Raw genomic sequence first — 17966 nt, 5'->3', positions numbered from 1 at the left:
ATTTGTTTGATTCCCAGTCAGGGCACATGCCTGGGTTGTGGGCCAGGACCCCAGTGGGGGCCATATAAGAGACAACCACACATTGATGTTTCTTTCCCTCTTTTTCTCCCTCCCCCACTTTTCAAAAAATAAATAAATAAAATCTTAAAAATAAAAGATGTGCCTGGTGTTCTCTATGCTCAGGTTGATCTGGTTGGGAAACATTGGTCTTGAACTGCTGGGTGCCCAGGATGACGTGGTACAAGGGGTCGTTCACATGGTTTTGGGACACGTAAGCAAGCCTACTGACTCAAATCCAGCCAGCAAACCACAGAAAGTCCATCAGGCCAGCTTGTAGCTATTGTTCTTCAGCTCCATGGTAATGACAGCCCCTGACTGAGAGTCCAGCTTCTGAGTCCAGTCTACGCCACCCAGTGCATGGAGTGTCACTTTGTTGAGGGTGTTAATGTTGATGAAGGACACTTCCCCAAGGGGGGGGGTGCAACAATGGAAAATCAGGTCCTGAGTGTTTCCAAGCTTCTCCCTACAAGACTAGTTTTCAACAGAGGTTTTCTTTCTTACCCATGTTATCCTCTACAAATGGGTTTTGGTTGGTGAAGTTGTATATTTCTCCATCTTCAGGCACTTCTGGGAGAAACTGGTTCATGTAGGTTGACTCCATGGCCAGGTTTCAGTCTGGCAAAGGGGCTCTTTGGTGGTCTCGTTGTCAGGTGGTCAAAGTCAAAGTGGCCACTGTCAAAGAAGAGCTTGGACTCACTGGATGACAATGTCCACACCCACAGCGAGTGGGCACAGCTCATCAGTGTGTGCAACATAGTGTTGGTGGCCAACACAATGCTCTAGATGTTCCAGGTTTCAGATGACAGGGTCAGCTGTGGTAGTGAGTATGTGAAAGATGCTCTTGAAGCTCCACAGGGGCTTGCTCTTTCTAGGGATGCGGCCAAACCCTTTATCATAGTATTGAAGGGCCACGCATCACTGAGTTTCCTGTGGCTCTGACACAAGATGCTTCAGGTAGAGCATCTTCATTAACTGAGGAAAGTCCATTTCTCTTCATGCTCCCAGTCTCTACAAACTTCAGAGACTCATGGTTTCTCTTATTTTCATTTGGTTCTCAATCTAAATTGTTTCTGGAATTGTTTTTTCTGCAGGCGTGTGCATTCACTCTCTCTGAAAGGCGCTTTCAGGCAGGGTCTGCAGATCTTTGAATCTGCAGAGGTTCAGCCATGTTAATCACATTAGATTCTGCTGGTAGGTTGTCTTCTGTGAGTGTGGTGGACATTGTGTCCACCAGCTGGAAACAGTTTCATCTTCCTAAAAAATATAAGTGTATGAATTTCCACCACCGAAGTCAGGGGAGTACTTATACTTATTCATGTCCCTCTTAACTTGGTATGTGGCACCCTTTCAGACTTGTGATCCTTTCTCTTTTGCTGAATGTGTGGTAGGGCATATTTCAAAAATGCTAAGGAACATCACAGGGACCCGGCACAAAGGGCTGTCCTGGATCAAGGGCGTCATACACTTTTCTATCTTGTAGAACCTGCAAGGATCTTGGCCAGCCTATACAGCAAATGATGGTTGGAGACTGAGACCTTGACACCAGCTGCTATCTGAGGAACAGGGGGAAAGCACTTTAAAATTTTAAGTAGGAGAGAGCTTCTTACAGGATTACTATTGATTTTTAATTTAAAATTTTTCTTATTTATTGATTTCAGAGAGAGATGATGGGACAGAGAAATAGGGAAACATCAATTTGTTGTTCCACTTCTGCATGCATTCATTGGTTAATTCTTCTATGTGCCCTGACTGTGGATGGAACCCACAACGTTGGAGTACCTAGACAATGCTCTAAGCACCTGAGCTACCCAGCCACAGCTGGTTTTTAATTTTTATTTTATTTACACATACCTATAATAGATAATTAAAATATTTCATGTGATGTAAAAAAGATGGTGATCTATAGGTCAAATTTTAGTATGAATTTGTACTTCTTCATTCACTATAAATTTTGAATATATTTCTAATCTTATTGTACTGACAATGCCACACATATTATCTCATAAATTTTTAAATTCAGAAGGTGTCTTTTTTATGATAATTATAATAGCATTGTCACAGTAACAAAAATACCAATAACTTTGTCAAAATTCAGTTTTCTCAGTTTTTCAAAAATTAATTTTTCTCAATTGAAATTTAAATGATAAACAATTTGTGTTTATATATGCATTTTAGATTTTTTATTTCAAAAGTCTCTCTTACAGGCCCTGGCTGGTATAGCTCAGTGGATCGAGCGCGGGCCTGTGAACCACAGGATCGCGGTTCGATTCCCAGTCAGGGCACATGCGCCAGTTCCCAGCAAGGGACTCATGAGAGGCAACCGCACATTGATATTTCTCTCCTTCTCTCCGTCCTTTCCTCTCTAAAAATAAATAAATAAAATCTTTTTTTAAAAAAAGTCTCTCTTACATTCTTGTGTTATGCTTTTCATATGTATGATGGTGTAACTAGATCTTTGTGTAGTAACATTTCCCAGATTCTTGAATTCAAGCATTCCACCCTTTATTGTGGTATTGAGTTTCACAATGTCTTTTCATCAACTCAAATACTCTCCTGCTGCAAAAAGATTGCATGTAACTCAATGAAGGCTACTTGTAGCATTTTGTAGCAGCAAGTATTCTAACTGAGGTATGTACAATATTATTTTTGAGATAATGCTATGGCACCGTTAGTACACTACAATAGTTTATAGTGTAACCATAAATTTTATATACACTGTGAAACCAAATTCATGTGAGTAGCTTTGTTGGCATATTTGATTGATTGGTCTGGAACCAAACACGCACTGTTTTGGAGGAATGCTTGTAATTACATGTATTTGATGTCCACAATATGTTCTCCATTGTTTGCAGTAAATGTATAATTTGAGCCAGAGGATTCAAATCAAATCCAGCTTGACTCTAGCCACACTGCTGCAAAGGCAGAACTGAGAGACTTCTCATTACATCAGTAATACATGCTGTGAAATATTAGTGTCTGTTTTGTGACATTAACTGCATAGTGAGCCCAACTGGCACAGATAAACAAACAGCATTAGGGACTTCAGCCACTTTCCCCCAAAGACATTCTGCCTGAAGGCCCTGGGTGCCAGGTGACCTGATCAAACAAGAAAAGGATGCCTGAAGGTTAGAAAGAGCAGATCCTGCAGAAAGCTATGCAAAACCAGCAGCTAAAGGAAGCCATCCACATTTATCAGAGACAATGTTACCCTAGAAATGACCTCTCCCGGGAACACTAGATCACACTTAATATTTCCACTGTATTCTTGTGATATGTGCATCAAAACCCACAGTGGGTGAGCTCCAAAACCAGGCTGGAAAGCCAAACCCAGTCTTAACCTTCTATATCAATATCTTTCTTACACTTTTACTATCCGGAAACAAACCCAAATAAATGTCCCAAGCCCTTACTCCAGCCATCACTGTGTTGGATGAGCCACATTTCCTTGTCCAAAAAGTACAGTATTTCTAAAACTTTTGCTCTGCATGCTTCTGCAGAAAGAACTCTTGGCTGCACATTTGCCCTGTGCCCTTCATTCTTCAGGGGTTGCTCTGTCCACACATGTGGACTGTGTACAGTTTGCTTTTCCAGATTTCTGGGTAGGACTTGTACTTGGCAGGGCTGCTTTGTTGGCACTGCCCTCTTCTCTCCCTGCTGCTCCAATACCTGCTGTACTGAACTCTTAGGGGAGGATTTGACCTCAGTGGTATTGCTGGAAACCTAATAGATTTCACATTGATTAGTGAGGAAACCCATTTTTTATATTCCTCTTGATCATTTCTACACCAGAGGTATGTTTACGGATTGTTAGAGAGAAGAAGAGAAGGAGGGAGAGAGAGAGAATAAGAGGGAGAAAAATGTCAATGTGAGAGAAAAGTATCTATCAGTTGCCTGCCATCTGCACCCAAACCAGGGATTGAACCTGCAACCTAGGTATGTGCCCTGACCGGGAATCAAACCTTCAACCTTCTGGTACACAAGACAATGATCTAAGTAACTGAGTCACCTGGCCACGGCTGAATAAAATATTTTGTATATGGAGCCCTAGCTGGCATAGCTCAGTGGATTGAGCGCAGGCCTGCGAACCACACGATCGTGGTTCGATTCCCAGTCAGGGCACATGCCTGGGTTGCAGGCCAGTTCCCGGAAGGGGACTCACGAGAGGCAACCACACATTGATGTTTCTCTCCTTCTCTCCTTTTCTCCTTCCTCTCTAAAGATAAATAAATAATTAAAAAATATTTTGTATATGTTTATGAATTGTATTTTGTCTAAATTGTAGTCAGACTTCAACAATTATTTAGTCCTTTTGAACAGGGTGAGCTACCCAATTTTGAAAGAGAAATATTTGTCTAGTGCTGTTGCGTTGCATTTTCTGCTTTCAGATCTCATATTGTTTGCTTAATGTTCTTAGGTGCTTTATGGTGGGGTACATAGTAATTAAAATTGTTATCTCCATGATGAATTGACTTCGTTATCATTTTAGGATGACCTATTCCTTTTCTGACAGTGTTTGAGGTTTGTTTTGTATGATACATTTTAGCTATTCCTGTTCTCTTTGGTTATATTTGCATGAAATATTTACTACATCTCTTTATTTCCAGCTTATTTGTATTCCTGAAGATTCAGTGAGTCTCTTGGAGGCAGCATATATTGTGTCTTGTGGGGATTTTGGCGGGACATGGGGTGGGTGGGAGGTGCCGGGGAGACAAAAGCAAAGCCTAAGCAGGCTTTTCCAGTAGTTCTGTCCTCAACTTATTTATTTATTTTTATAAATAAATATTTTAAAGTTAAAGTTGCCATACATTTTGATATAAGTTTTGTGTGTACACCCCAGTGATTAGACATTATAATTATAATATAACTTACTAAATGATCTTCCCGATAATTCCAGCCATACACAGGTATTAGATACCACACATAGGTTTTAGAATGTTATTGACTCTATTTCCTAGGCTGTATTTTATGTCCCCCTGACTATTCTGTCACTGTCAATATGTACTTCTTGATCCCTTCACCTTTTTCACCTGCCATGAGGATTTTTTAAATGTTTATTTGAGCCAAACTGATGTCAAAGGCCAGGAAGCAAGATCTCAAATGCTTTTGTGTCTTGAGTTTTTTTTAACCCTTCAGCCATTCTGTATCTCTTTATTGGACAATATGTCAAGGACCTACTATTGCCACTTTGTCATTGTTTTCTACATCTTTCGTTGTTCCATTTTTATCTTCCTTTTTAGTCTTTTTTTTTGTAATTGGATCCTTTACTACAGTATTATGCTTTGAGTCCTTTCTGTTTTGTGTATCTATTATATAGGATTGTGCTTGTGGTTTGCATAAAAGAACTCCTACTCTTAATAGTTTATTCTCACCTGAAAACAGCTTCAGTTGGATTAAAAACATCTACCCTCTGACTCTCCATTTGCCACCCCAGTGTATGTCTTGATGTCACGATTCACATCATAATATATATTGTGTATCTATTAAAAAATTATCATGAGCATTGTTATTCTTTTTAAGTATATTTTATTGATTATGCTATCACAGTGGTCCCATTTGTCTTCTCCCCCTTATTCCCTGTAGTCCTGTACCCACCTTCCACCAGCATCACCCCCTTAGTTCACGTCCCTGGGTCATACATATACATTCTTTGGTTTCTCCATTTCCTATATTATTCTTAACCTCCCCCTGTCTATTTTGTACCTACCATTTATGTTTCTTATTCCTGTACCTTTTCCTCCATTCTCCTCTTTCCCCTTCCCTTTGCCTGCTGATAACCCTACATGTGATCTCCATTTCTGCGATTCTGTTCCTGTTCTAGTCAATTACTTTGTTTTTGTTTTTGCTTTAGGTTCAGTTGTTGATAGTTGTGAGTTTATTTTCATTTTACCGTTCATATTTTTAATCTTCTTTTACTTAGATAATTCCCTTTAGCATTTCATACATTAAGAGCTTGGTGATGATGAACTCCTTTAACTTGACCTTATCTGGAAAGCACTTTATCTTCCCTTCCACTCTAAATGGTAGCTTTGCTGGCTAGAGTAATCTTGGATGTAGGTCCTTGCCTTTCATGACTTTGAATACTTCTTTGCAGCCCCTTCTTACCTATAAGGTTTCTTTTGAGAAATCAGCTGACAGTCTTTTAGGAACTTCTTTGTAGGTAACTGTCCCATTTTCTCTTGCTGCTTTTAAGATTCTCTCCTTATCTTTAATCTTGGATAGTATAATTATGATGTGTCTTGGTGTGTGCTTCCTTGGGTCCAATTTTTTGGGGACTTCCTGGACTTCTTAGAAGTCTAATTTTTCTGTCAAATAGGGAAAGTCTCCTGCTGGCACCACTATGATTCAGATATTGGAATATTTAAAGTTGTCCTGGAGGTTCCTAAGCACCTCCTCATTTTTTAAAAAATTCGTGTTTCTTCATTCTGTTCTGGTTGAATATTTATTTCTTCCTCCTGCTCCAAATTGTTGATTGGAGTCCTGGTTTTCTTCCCTTGACTGTTGATTCCTTGTATATTTTTGTTTGTTTCACTTTGCATAGCCCTCAGTTTTTCCTATATTTTACAAGCACACAAAACCATTTCTGTGACCGTCCTGATTGCCAGTGTTTTGAACTCTGCATCTGATAGATTGGCTATCTCTTTGTGGCTTAGTTGTAATTTTGGAGTTTTGATCTGTTCTTTCTTTTTTTTTTTCTGATGTTGCTCATTTTTGCATTTTTTCATAATTTTTGTCAGTTTATTAGTGTTTTCAAATAAATACATTTTTCTTTGTTGGTATTTTTCTATTATGCAATTATTTTTTATTATTAATTTTATTCAGTTATTTTTCAAGTACAGTTTTTTGTCTATTTTTCCCATCCCAGCCTCCCCCGCCCCTTGCTCCCCACCTCCCTCCCATTTCCACCCCTCTTAGTTCTCGTCCCTGTGTCCTTCCTATTTGTTCCTCCAAATCCCTCCCCCTTTTTCTGATCTGTTCTTTCATTTGGGCCATGTTTCTTTGTCTCAGCACACCCATTACATTTTAAGTGGTGGAGCCTTAGGTATTCACCAGGGTGGACCTAACCCACATCTCTGGGTTGTGGTGCAGTCAGGATGAGTGTTTCTTCTTTAATTCCTTGATTGTCAGACTTCCATAAAGTTTGATTTTTCTGGCAGTTTTGGTTATTTTTTGTTTCTAAATTTGTCGTCTTTCTTTTGGTTATGTGAGGAGGCAAAGGTATCTACATATGCTTTTGTCTTGGCCGGAAGTCTTTTTTTAAAAGACTTATTTATTTATTTATTTTTAGAGAGTGGAAGGGAGGGACGAGGAGAGGGCGAGAAATATGCGTGTGTGCTTGCCCTCTTCGTGCTCCCAGCTGTGGTCCTGGCCTGCATCCCAGGCATGTGTCTCAACCAGGAATCCAACTGGCAACCCTCCGGTTCACAGGTCAGCACTCAATCCACTGAGCCATACCAGCCAAGGTCATTGTTATTCTTTTGTTGTTGTTGTTATTCTTAATATGCTTTATTTTTATCCTATATAATAGAGTCTTTTAGCTGTACTCTCTGATTTTGGTCAATCCCTGTTTCACTTTGAAGTGTCCACCACACATTTCTATACAAACCTTGGACAGCATCTGCTCTGTTGCAATTTTTATTCATAGTTTGGGGCACATTCACATTCCTCTACAAAGCCTGACAACCAGCCTCTCTTCCTTGTGTCCTGTCCTAGCCCAGTGTTTTTTGTTTAATGAGGTGCCCATTACTTACTGACCTTAGTGGCCTGTAATGCACAACAACAATGTTTTCAGAGTCTATCTTAGTTGTCTTGAAAATCATCACATTGAATCATACCTAGACATGACGGACAAAAATTTGTTATGAGAATACCCCTTGTTGATAGGTCAATATGTACTTCACCAGGGTTTTCTTTTGTTCAGGTTTCTGCTGTGGAGCAGAAGACATGGAAGCATCCATTGAACAGAACATTTCTCTAAGAGTGTCACTGTCAAAGAATATCACACCACCTGTGTCTTCTCAAAACTCCAAGCCCTGTTAGAATTGTGGGCCAGTCTGGAGAGATATTTTCCTATTGGTTGACCAGAAGGGAACACAAGAGAGTCCACACTGCTAAGGTGTGGGACATGTGGTAAATATTTTTATTTCAGTGCAGTGTTACCAGCACACAACAAAGAATTGTGTCATAGTAGTATGCACTACTCATAATTTCTTTTTCTTTTCTTTTTTTTTTTTTGAGCCAAAGTAATGGCCAGTCTTTATCGAAGACAAGAAACGTTACAGCACATTGTGAGTGAGTTATCGTAGGGGCTCAGTGGGCCAACTGGCGGGGCACCATCTCATAATGGGTTCCACAGCTAGGGCATCGCTGGGTCTCGCCTTTGTGCAGCCAGAACCAGATGACAGCACTGTTGTCCTCTTCACAGATGCAGCCCACTATTCGCTTGTTGGTGATGGAGGGGACTAAATTAGGGTCTTCCTTGGTGCCTGAAGCTGCCTTTGGGGCTAGCATATTGTATGGGTCCTGTCCCTTCCGCGCAGCCATCATGACCTCCCGCTCCAGCCCAGTTGCCTGCTCGCCATCTGTAGGAGTACCACCTCCAGACGCCAGGGAGCGCACCGCAGCTACCCCATTGGGACCTCGAGCCCTCAGGGCCTGTGCGACCAGCGCTCCAGCTCCTCGAAGTAACCTTGAAGCCATCGCGCCCGCTACAACACACTTCCCTCATAATTTCTTATTTATTATAATATTTCCTGTAATGTAAAGAAATTCTCAGCTCAGCATTCCTCAACTTTCAGTATGAATGTGTACTTATTTATTCTAAATATAACTCCTGAATATGTCCCTAATCTTATGGCAGGGACAATGACATTCTTATCATCATCTCACCTATAAATCATTAACTATGTCTGTAACTCACAAGTTCTATTTCATTACAATTGCATTTTCATACCAACAAAAATATAGATAACTTTCAGAATTCAAGTCTCCCACTTTTTCAAAAATTAGTTTTTAAATTGATATTTAAATTATAAATAGCCTTTCATTTATGTTTACATTATGCATCCTTTCCTTTTAACAGTTCGTTCTACATTTTTGCGTTATATTTGTCATATGTATGGTTGTGTACTAAAGTCATTTGTTTAAAAATTTGCATTCTCCAATGGGAATATATCCCCCTGTATTGTGCTGTGCTTTATTGAGATTCGGAGGTAATGCACATTCATCAATACAAAGGCAAGACCCTCCACCTGCAAAAAGATTGTATGCAACTCAGTGAAGGCTCGGGTGATGGTTCATATTTTTAATCAATAAAATATTTTAAAATCAAGGTGTGTATATTGTTACTTTTTACAGTGCCTTGGCACACTTAATAGACTATAGTGGTGTATAGTGTAAACATAAATTTTTTAAAGTTTTTAGAAATTTGGTATTTAAAAAATACTCATTTGACATGTTTAGTGATTTTTAGAGTGGGGTAGGGAGAGAAAGAGAAACATCGGTGTGAGAAATACACAGTAAATTGGTTGCCTTTGGCATGTGCCCTTACTGAGGACCAAACTCAATCTAGATATTTGTCCTAACCTGAAATAAAAATGTCTATGTTTTTTGGTGCATGGGACCACGCTCCAAACAACAGGCCCACTAGACCAGGGCTATCCCCACTAGGGCTTTCTGGGGTTTTTTTGAGGTATATGTCCCATAATCCACCTCTGGAGTCAGCTGGGGAAATACAGCATCCTGGCCTTGGAGTGTAGGAACTACATTACCCAGAGGGCCAGGGGAGGAATGTCGCCACAGGAAGCCAATTAAGACTCCAAAAAGGCATTTCCGGTTGGGAGCTGATGCAGAACCAGACTTTAGTCGTTCTCCTTACGGGCGTTTCGTTTACTCTCAGTTTCCTTATTACCCTGTGATGATCTTGTGATCCCGGAATCGAATGTTGAGGACGTGAGGATAGTGATTACAGTAGGCGTGAAGCTCGGCCACTCCGCTTCGGTGACGAGCGCCAGAGCGGGGACAGAGTTCCTCTTGCCCCGGGGACCACTATTTTCAGCTGCTCCAGCCCCGCTCAGCTCACGGAGTTTGATGGCGGCGCCCGCGCGGAGGCGCCCCGCTGAGGTGAACGCGCGTCCCCGGGACCCTCCCCCCTCAGCCCTCAGAGCCCTGCGGCCCAGGCCGCGGTGTCTGGGAGCGCCGGGCGCTCAGTGGGTGACACAGTGTGACGGGAGTAGGGAGAGGGTGACGGGCTGAGGGGCCAGCGGCGGTTGTCTCACTAAACCTCCAACACTCCGGGGGTGATCTGCCCTCGACATTCCTAAAATTTCCCTTGTCAGACAACCTTCAGGTTCTTGACTGGCCCAGGAAGGTTTGAAGGGCAAATCGGTGTCAGACTAAAGCAAGTTTTATTTGGGTAGAAAAGAAAAAGAAAGGCCAGTGTGGACGCCACTGGGAAGGAAGCAAAATCAGTGCCTCTGAGTGGACGCGCGCCTACTGGAGAGACTGGAGCGAGCTAGTGCTGAGATAGTTCTTGGGATTTTATGTTTCCAAGGGCGAGGGCTTTGTCTCCAGGCTTTTTGGTGCCAAATTCTGAGCCTTCTGTTTGGGAGTGGGGCTTGTTCTGAATTCTGTGATTGCCACAGGGGCTTCCTGCCATTAAGTGTTTCCCTTTGTTTGTGCGGAGAGCTTGGGGCTCAGATGAAAGGATGTGGGGTTTTACCCCGCTGGTCAGGATTTTTCTCTTAAGTTCTTTCTGTCCTGCTTCAGTTGTTCTAGAGCATTCTGAAATACCTGAGCACTTTCTGAAAGCCATATGCTAAATTCATGGGTGATTTCAGATTCCTGTGGTGTGGAGCAGGAGGTGGCAGAGCTGAGGGAGTGAACCTGGGTGCGAAGCTGTGAGGAAGAGGCCACACAGTTTGCAAAGCTAGAGGTCGTGTGAGCTGCTGGTCCTGGGTACCAGGTGTAGGGACCTAAGGGTGAAGTATAAGCCGTGTTTGGCTAAGTGTTGGAGGCATGAGCTGGGAGGTTTAGTGAAATTGCTGGGCAGGAAGGTTGGAACCCTGCAGGCCTGGAATTTAGATGCTATTTGTTGTTGCACGTCACATTCCTGCTGCTGTTGCTGAGGGCGATCCCGGTGATTCTTGGGACTATGAGCAGATAGCATCACTGGTACTAGGGCCTGGTATTGTTACTGGACATTGGTGTTGCCCTGAGCAGGTTTGCAGTTCGTGTATGAAAGGTTTCACAACAGGAGTTCAGGTGACTATGAGGACACATTTATGAAAGCTGGAGACAGTAAGACAAGGGCTTAGCACAGAAAAAGCAACAGAAGAGCCTATATATATGGGGCTGCCACGGCTCACTAGGAAGTCAGAGAAAAGGAGGCTTTGAGGACAGGCTCAGGGAATCTGCCTGGGACAAGCTGCCAGTTGCCCATTGCCTTAGAGTTTAGATGTTTGCCTTGAAATAAGTGGGAGGGAGGAAGGAAATGGTGCTGGTTGCTCCTCAGAGGGAGAGGACACATACTGGTCATTTGTCTTGAGGCTTTTCTTTCTTCTTGAAGGAAGAAATCTTAGCAAAGGTCTTGGGAGGGCATTAGTAAAATTTATTCACCAGTTTTCCAAGTATGCTCTCTTAGGGTCCTGGTCACCGTTGATTGGTCAGTGACAGGGCAGGGGGTCTAGTCACTACAGTTGGTCCTGGCATCGCCTACCTGGTTTTGCTGCTTTTCTGGGCCTGGAGCTGAAATATGGAAGCCTAGATGTTATATCCAGGGAGGAAAGGCCAGGGGAGAAGAGGTTACCCTGGGGGTGAGATCCTTGTTTTCCCAGTTTTGCCCCCTGTCAGGCACTCCTGGTGACACTTTTCACTGACTGTAAATTGCTTGGCGTTGTGTTCAGCTATCTGTCTCAGTCTCTCTATTCCATGTGCCAATAAACTTTCCTAGCCTCTCATTATACTGTCTCAGTATCTTGTGGCAGGGGCAGCACTGGAAGATGGTGAATATGAGGGAGATGTGTGAATAGTAGGATTGTGAGTTCTCAGAGATGCAATGTACTTGTTTCTTTTTTATTCATCCTAATAGGTTGCTTTTACCTTTGAGGATGTTGCTGTGTACTTCTCTCAGGAAGAATGGCACCTCCTTGATGAGGTTCAGAGACGCCTGTACCTGGATGTGATGCTGGAGAACTTTGCTCTTATATCCTCACTAGGTAAGATCCCCAGGCTACACAGTAACCTGGAGTAGGCTTCGTAGTTTCCATGCCCCCTTTCTTCAGGGTGTGTTCTGTCCTCACATATGGACCGTGGGTATTGCTTGCTTCCCCAATTTTGGGGGTAGATGTTTTTGGTAGGGTTGGTTTGTTAGCACTGCCCTGTTCTCTCCCTGCAGCCCCAATACTTGCTGTACTGAATCCTCATAGGGAAGTATTTGTGGTTGCTGGTCTTGCAAGGAGCCAAATGGATTCCACTTTAGTTAGTGAGAAAAAGAATATTTTATATTCATCATAGTCATTTTTATATGTTCTTTTGAAAAACATCTGTGCATTCTAAGTCCTTCTTTATTTGTAATTTTCTTTTGCTAATGAATCTTTTAAATATCTTGTATATTTTATATATTAATTCCTTATCAGATATATCTTTTTGCATTTGCTTAATTGTACTTCACAGATTATTTTTACAGATTTGGCTTATGGAAACTCTGATTCAGCAAATCTATTGATGCCATTTTTTGAGCAATCATAGTATATGGTTAATGTCTTTTAGCAATAAAGTATTTTTAGTTTTTATGTACACTTTTGCAGACATAAAGCTATTGAGCTATCAGGAGACTAGAATATAATGTAAACACAACTTTATTATTCACTGGAAATCAAAAATTTTATGTGACTCCTTATATGAGGTACTGGTTTTATTGTGGAGGTCCGACCTGAACCTATACCTGCAAGGGGTAATTGTATGTGGTTTGCAAGTGTTTTCTACAGTCCTGTAGATAGCATTTTTGTTTCCTTTATTTTTTGTTTTGCTGTACAGATACTTTTTCATTAGTCATAGTTTAGGTTTTTATATTTTTATTTTTGTTTTCTGTGTTTTGGGATCATATTGAGAAAATCAGTGCTGACACCAATCTCACAGAGCTTTTTCTCTAGATTGTCTTCTATGAGCTTTACATTTTTAGCTCCTGCACTTAATTTTTAATCCATTTGGAGTTAATTTTTATTAGTGGTATAGTACCCAAGTTTCATTATAAAGCTTCATTATAAAGACTATGCCTTTTCCCATATATGTTTTTCCAGTTTTTTGTCAAAGATTACTTGATTATATGTGCTCGGGTTTATTTCTGCATTCTCTGTACTGGGCTATGGGTTTATGCTTCTGTGTTCTTGCTGGTAAGACACTGTTTGGTTGCTATAATGTAATAGAGTGAAATGAGAAAACTTGTTGCTACCAGCTTTGTTCTTCCTGCTGAAGATTGCCGTGACTACTGAAGGTCTTCTGAGGTTGCATACATTTCAGAATTTATATTCTATTTGTGTGAAATACCATTACAGTTCTGACCGGATTGCATTAAATCAGTAGTAAATACATTTTAACAATATTAGTTCTTGGAATTTAAGAACGAATAATGTCTTCCAATTTATTTGTGTTTTCTTTTATCGCTTTTGTCAGTCTTACAGTGTTTAATGTACAGATCTCTCGCCTTTTTGGGTAAATTTATTCCTGCGTATTTATGGTTTTTCAAGCTATTGTAATGCGATTGTTTTCTTAATTTCTCTGTCAGGTCTTATTGTTATATCTTTTATATAGTATAGAAATGGAACTGATTTGCATGTCAATTGTGTATCCTGTCAGTTTACTTAATTTGCATTAATTTTTGAAGTTCATGGTAGAATCTCAATGATATTATGTATATGAGGTTATATCACAGGGGTGTCAAACTAATTTCCACTGGGGGCCACATCAGCCTCGTAGTTGCCTTTCAAAGGGCCAAATGTAATTTTAGGACTGTATAAATGTAACTACTCCGTAACTGTTAAGCAAGGGCTCAGTGATACCACAGTGTAGAAACAAGGTGTGGGACCGGATAAAACAAGGTGGAGGGCTGGAGTCAACTTGCGGGCCTTCTGTTTACTGCCTGTGTTACATCACCTGCAGACATCTCTTAGGATCCTTCATGGTTTGTAGTGTCAGGTATAATGTGTAATCTGTCATTAAGATTTGCCAATTTTCTGTATCTTTTTTTAAAAATAGGTAATCATTTTGTTATTCTTTTGTTATTTTCTCTATTTTAGTCTACTTTAATATGTATTGTTTTCTTCGTTTAGTAACTTTGGCCTTAGTTTCTTCTTGTTTTTCATTTTCTGAGGTATGAGGTTATGTTGTTTATTTGAGGACTTTTTAAAATATAGTAATTCATATTTATAAAATTTGCTCTTAGAACTGTTTGTTCCGTACCCTGTGCATAATTGTTGGTAGCTTGTGTTTTCACTCATATTTGCCTCTGTATGTATTTGACTTCTTTTGTTTCTTTTTTTTCTTTGACTTGTTCATTTTTTAGGAGTCTGTTTAATTTCTACATGGTTGTGAATTTTTTACCTTTTTTGAAACTAAAATTTATTTCTACATTTATACCATTGCAACCAGAAGAGTGCGTTGACCTAACATCATCTACTTACAGGATATTCCCTATATATTTGAAAGGAATGTATAATCTGCTGCATTTACATATAATGTTTTATCTATTTCTATTTCCTCACTCTAAAGTATAGTTAAACTTCAGTAGTTTCTTGCTTGCTTTTCGGTTGGTATGATTTACTGTTGTTGAAAAGGGAGTACTGAAGTTCTTTACTACTTTGGGTTGCATTTTCTGCCTTCAGGTCCAGCAATATTTAAAAAAAAATTCTTAGGTGCTCTTGGGTGTACAACATTTATTTGTTTAAGTTAATTGATTTTACAGAGTGAGAGAGAGAAACATTGATTTGTTGTTCCACTCATTTATGTACTTACTGTTTGATTCTTGTGTGTTTTGACCTGGGATCAAGCCCACAATCTTGGCATATTAGGATAATGCTGTAAACATCGGGTACATAATATTTAAAGTTGTTATGTCCACTTGATGAATTGACTTTTATCATTCTATGATGACCATTGTCTCTTGGAAGAGTCTTTTGTCTGATAGAAATTTAACTGCTCCTGCTCTCTCTTGGTGTCTATTTGCATGTAATATTTTTTCCATTTTTATACTTTCAGCGTATTTGTTCCCAAAAGGGTAAAGTAAGTCTCTTGTAAGCTGTATATATTGGCTCTTTTGTTTTTATCCCTTCAGCTACTCTGTCTTTTCATTGGAGAATTTGTTTAAGGACCCACTATTGAGGTCTTCATTGTTTTCTGGTTCTTTTGTAGTTCCTTTGTTTCTCTTCTCTTCCTTTATGATTTTATCATTTTTTTCTAGTGGAATGCTTTGATTCCTTTCTTTTTTCTATATTATGTAAGTTTTTGTTTCTTATTTCCATGAGGAGTATATAACACAACTCAAAAGTCTATTTTAATATAATAAAAGCTTCAATTGCATATACATATTTTACCCTTGTATCTCTCACAGAACATAGCATTTTATGTTTTCAGTGTTACAATTCACATCTCTTATTTTGGGCACCTAATATCAAGTTATTGTAGGGGGGAGATAAATGGTAATAGAAAAAATAAAATAAAAATAAATCATAAATTAAAAAAACAAATTATTATAGCCATCATCATTTTTACTACTTTTAATTTTTAACCTTTATAATAGAGTTTTGTGATATATACTTGACCGATACAGTATAATAGTATTATGAGTTTGATTATATTCTCAGCTTCACCAGTGAGTTTCACAGTTTCCTGTGTTTTTATTTAGTAACCTTTCATTTTAGCTTGAATGACATTCTTTGACATTTCTTTTATTTTTTAATTGATTTTAGAGCAAGAGAAACAATTGATTTGTTGTTCCACTTATCTATGCATTCATTGGTTGATTATTGTGTGTGCCCTGGCTATGGATCAAACCCACAACCTTAGCATATCAGGATGACACTCTATACAATTGAGCTACCTGACCATATTTTTTGGCATTTCTAACAAGTCAGGTTGAGTGGCAGTAATCTTCCTCAGCTTTTGTTTGTCTGAGAAACTATTTTTTTTTTGTTTTGTTTTATTTTGTTTCTAAGAGGCTGTTTTTCTGGGTATAGTCTTGTTGGATAGCAGTTTTTTCTTTCAGTGTTTTGAATATATCACCCGGTTTTCTCCTAGCCTGAATGGCTTCTGCTGAGAATAATTTTTTATTCTTTATCTTTTGAGAATATATGTTTTATTGATGGATTGTTTTTTTGTGTGAGAAAAGTTTATTTTCTCTTTGTGCTTTATGAGTACTCTTTTGCTTTTGTTTTTGACGCTCATTGTAATATGTTTCGGTGAGATCCTGTTTGCGCTGAATTTGTACAGGGACCTGTGAGAATAATGAACTTGGATGACCACATTTTCAATTAGATATTGGAAGTCAGTTTTTGGCTCCTTCCTTCCTTCCTTCCTTCCTTCCTTCCTTCCTTCCTTCCTTCCTTCCTTCCTTCCTTCCTTCCTTCCTTCCTTCCCTCCCTCCCTCCCTCCCTCCTTCCTTCCTTTTATTGACACTGGTTAACAAAATAATACAGGTTAAAGATGCACAATTCTACTGCGCATCATCTGTGGAATGTTGTGTGTTCATGGATCTTTTAGAATCCATGCCTTTGAACTCTGTAGAGTCCTCTGAGGTGTAAACTCTGGAGAGGTTTTAGATATTTCAGGAGCTTTGAAGCATTTCATCAACAAAGTTTTCCAGTGTCCTTCACTGAACAGGCCATTAGGGTTCAATTTGACACTAGCAAACTGGCTAAAAGAGCCTTCATATTTGTCTTTTGGCCCCAGCCAAGGTCTTTACACATCTTTGTACATCCAGTCTACCCAGACATTCTTTCTGTGCATTTGTTTCTTTTTGTTCCTTTGCATTGCTCTTTGTATCAGTTGAACTCTTATTCCCCTCCCTCAGGTCTGTTTTTGTTCCTGAATAACTGTCTAGTTATTCAGGACTGTACTGGGAAGGGTAATGAATTCTGGTAACTCCTAATCTGCCATCTTGCTGGTATCACATATGTAGGTCTTTTTCCTGTGGTTTGTTTTGTGCTGTGTTTTTCTACTGTAGTGCTGGCTATCCATCTCTTCAGTTTCTCTCTTTGGAAGTGTATTTTCTGTCTCCTATATAGCGAATCATATGGGAGTTAGGGGCAAGGGTCCTTTGTGCCTCACAGGATGAACATGACTTTGTCCATGGTAGGGTGGGATCAGACAGGGCCTTGCCTTGGTCAGTGACAATTGGTGAAGGTTTTATGTTAGGGCTTTGTTAAGGTCATAGCTGGGAACCCAGGCTGTCCAACAGTGTTTTGTTACCATTTCCAGTGCCCACACACCAGTCTGCTTGGTTTTGCCCATTGTTGATACTTTGCCAACTGGTCAGTTCTAGCAATTATTATTTACAATCAGACTTGTAGTTTATGGATGGTCTTCACCTCCGTAAATTCTACACCTCAACCATTTCTCTCTGTACTGGTCTTCAACTGTGGTACATGACTGCAGCGCATTACAGTGTACACATATCCTTGTGTTGACCATGAATGGCATCTGTTCTGCTGCAATTAATTGTCATGGCTTGGGGCACTTTCACCTTCTTCTGTGTAGCCTCATGACGCCAGAAAGGACAGTCTCAAAACAAGCAGAGGAACTACTTGTAAACCGTGTCTCTCTTTCTTTTGTCTCATTCTATGTTTCTATCCTACCATTGGTGAGGTTTATACCATTTACTGCCATTAAGGGTTGAGTCATGTACAGCAGCCATTTTT

General features: G+C 39.9%; 2 protein-coding genes across 3 annotated transcripts in view; one reads left to right on the top strand and one right to left on the bottom strand.

Moving 5' to 3' along the window:
• The window catches only part of LOC119053180 (zinc finger protein 211-like), a 39639-nt gene that overhangs the window by 18745 nt on the left and 2928 nt on the right, over window positions 1-17966 (top strand). Inside the window, exons 1-2 of one of the 2 annotated variants that reach the window (XM_037150673.2) lie at window positions 9903-10179; window positions 12146-12272. The exons of the other annotated variant lie outside the window; for it this stretch is intronic. Coding sequence (XP_037006568.2) covers window positions 10147-10179; window positions 12146-12272 — 160 coding nt within the window. The 5' untranslated portion in view covers window positions 9903-10146. Of the gene's footprint in view, window positions 1-9902; window positions 10180-12145; window positions 12273-17966 lie in introns of those variants that run through there. 2 annotated transcript variants of the gene reach the window in all.
• Window positions 8368-8768, bottom strand: LOC119053181 (cytochrome c oxidase subunit 5B, mitochondrial-like). Its single transcript, XM_037150674.2, has one exon. The coding sequence runs from the start codon at window positions 8755-8757 to the stop codon at window positions 8368-8370; it is 390 nt and encodes a 129-aa protein (XP_037006569.2). The 5' UTR covers window positions 8758-8768.

Source organism: Artibeus jamaicensis, unplaced genomic scaffold (assembly GCF_021234435.1).
Source record: "Artibeus jamaicensis isolate MK-2021 breed Jamaican fruit bat unplaced genomic scaffold, CSHL_Jam_final contig_723, whole genome shotgun sequence".
Taxonomy (NCBI): Eukaryota; Metazoa; Chordata; class Mammalia; order Chiroptera; family Phyllostomidae; genus Artibeus; species Artibeus jamaicensis.
This window is presented reverse-complemented; position numbering and strand designations above follow the sequence as displayed.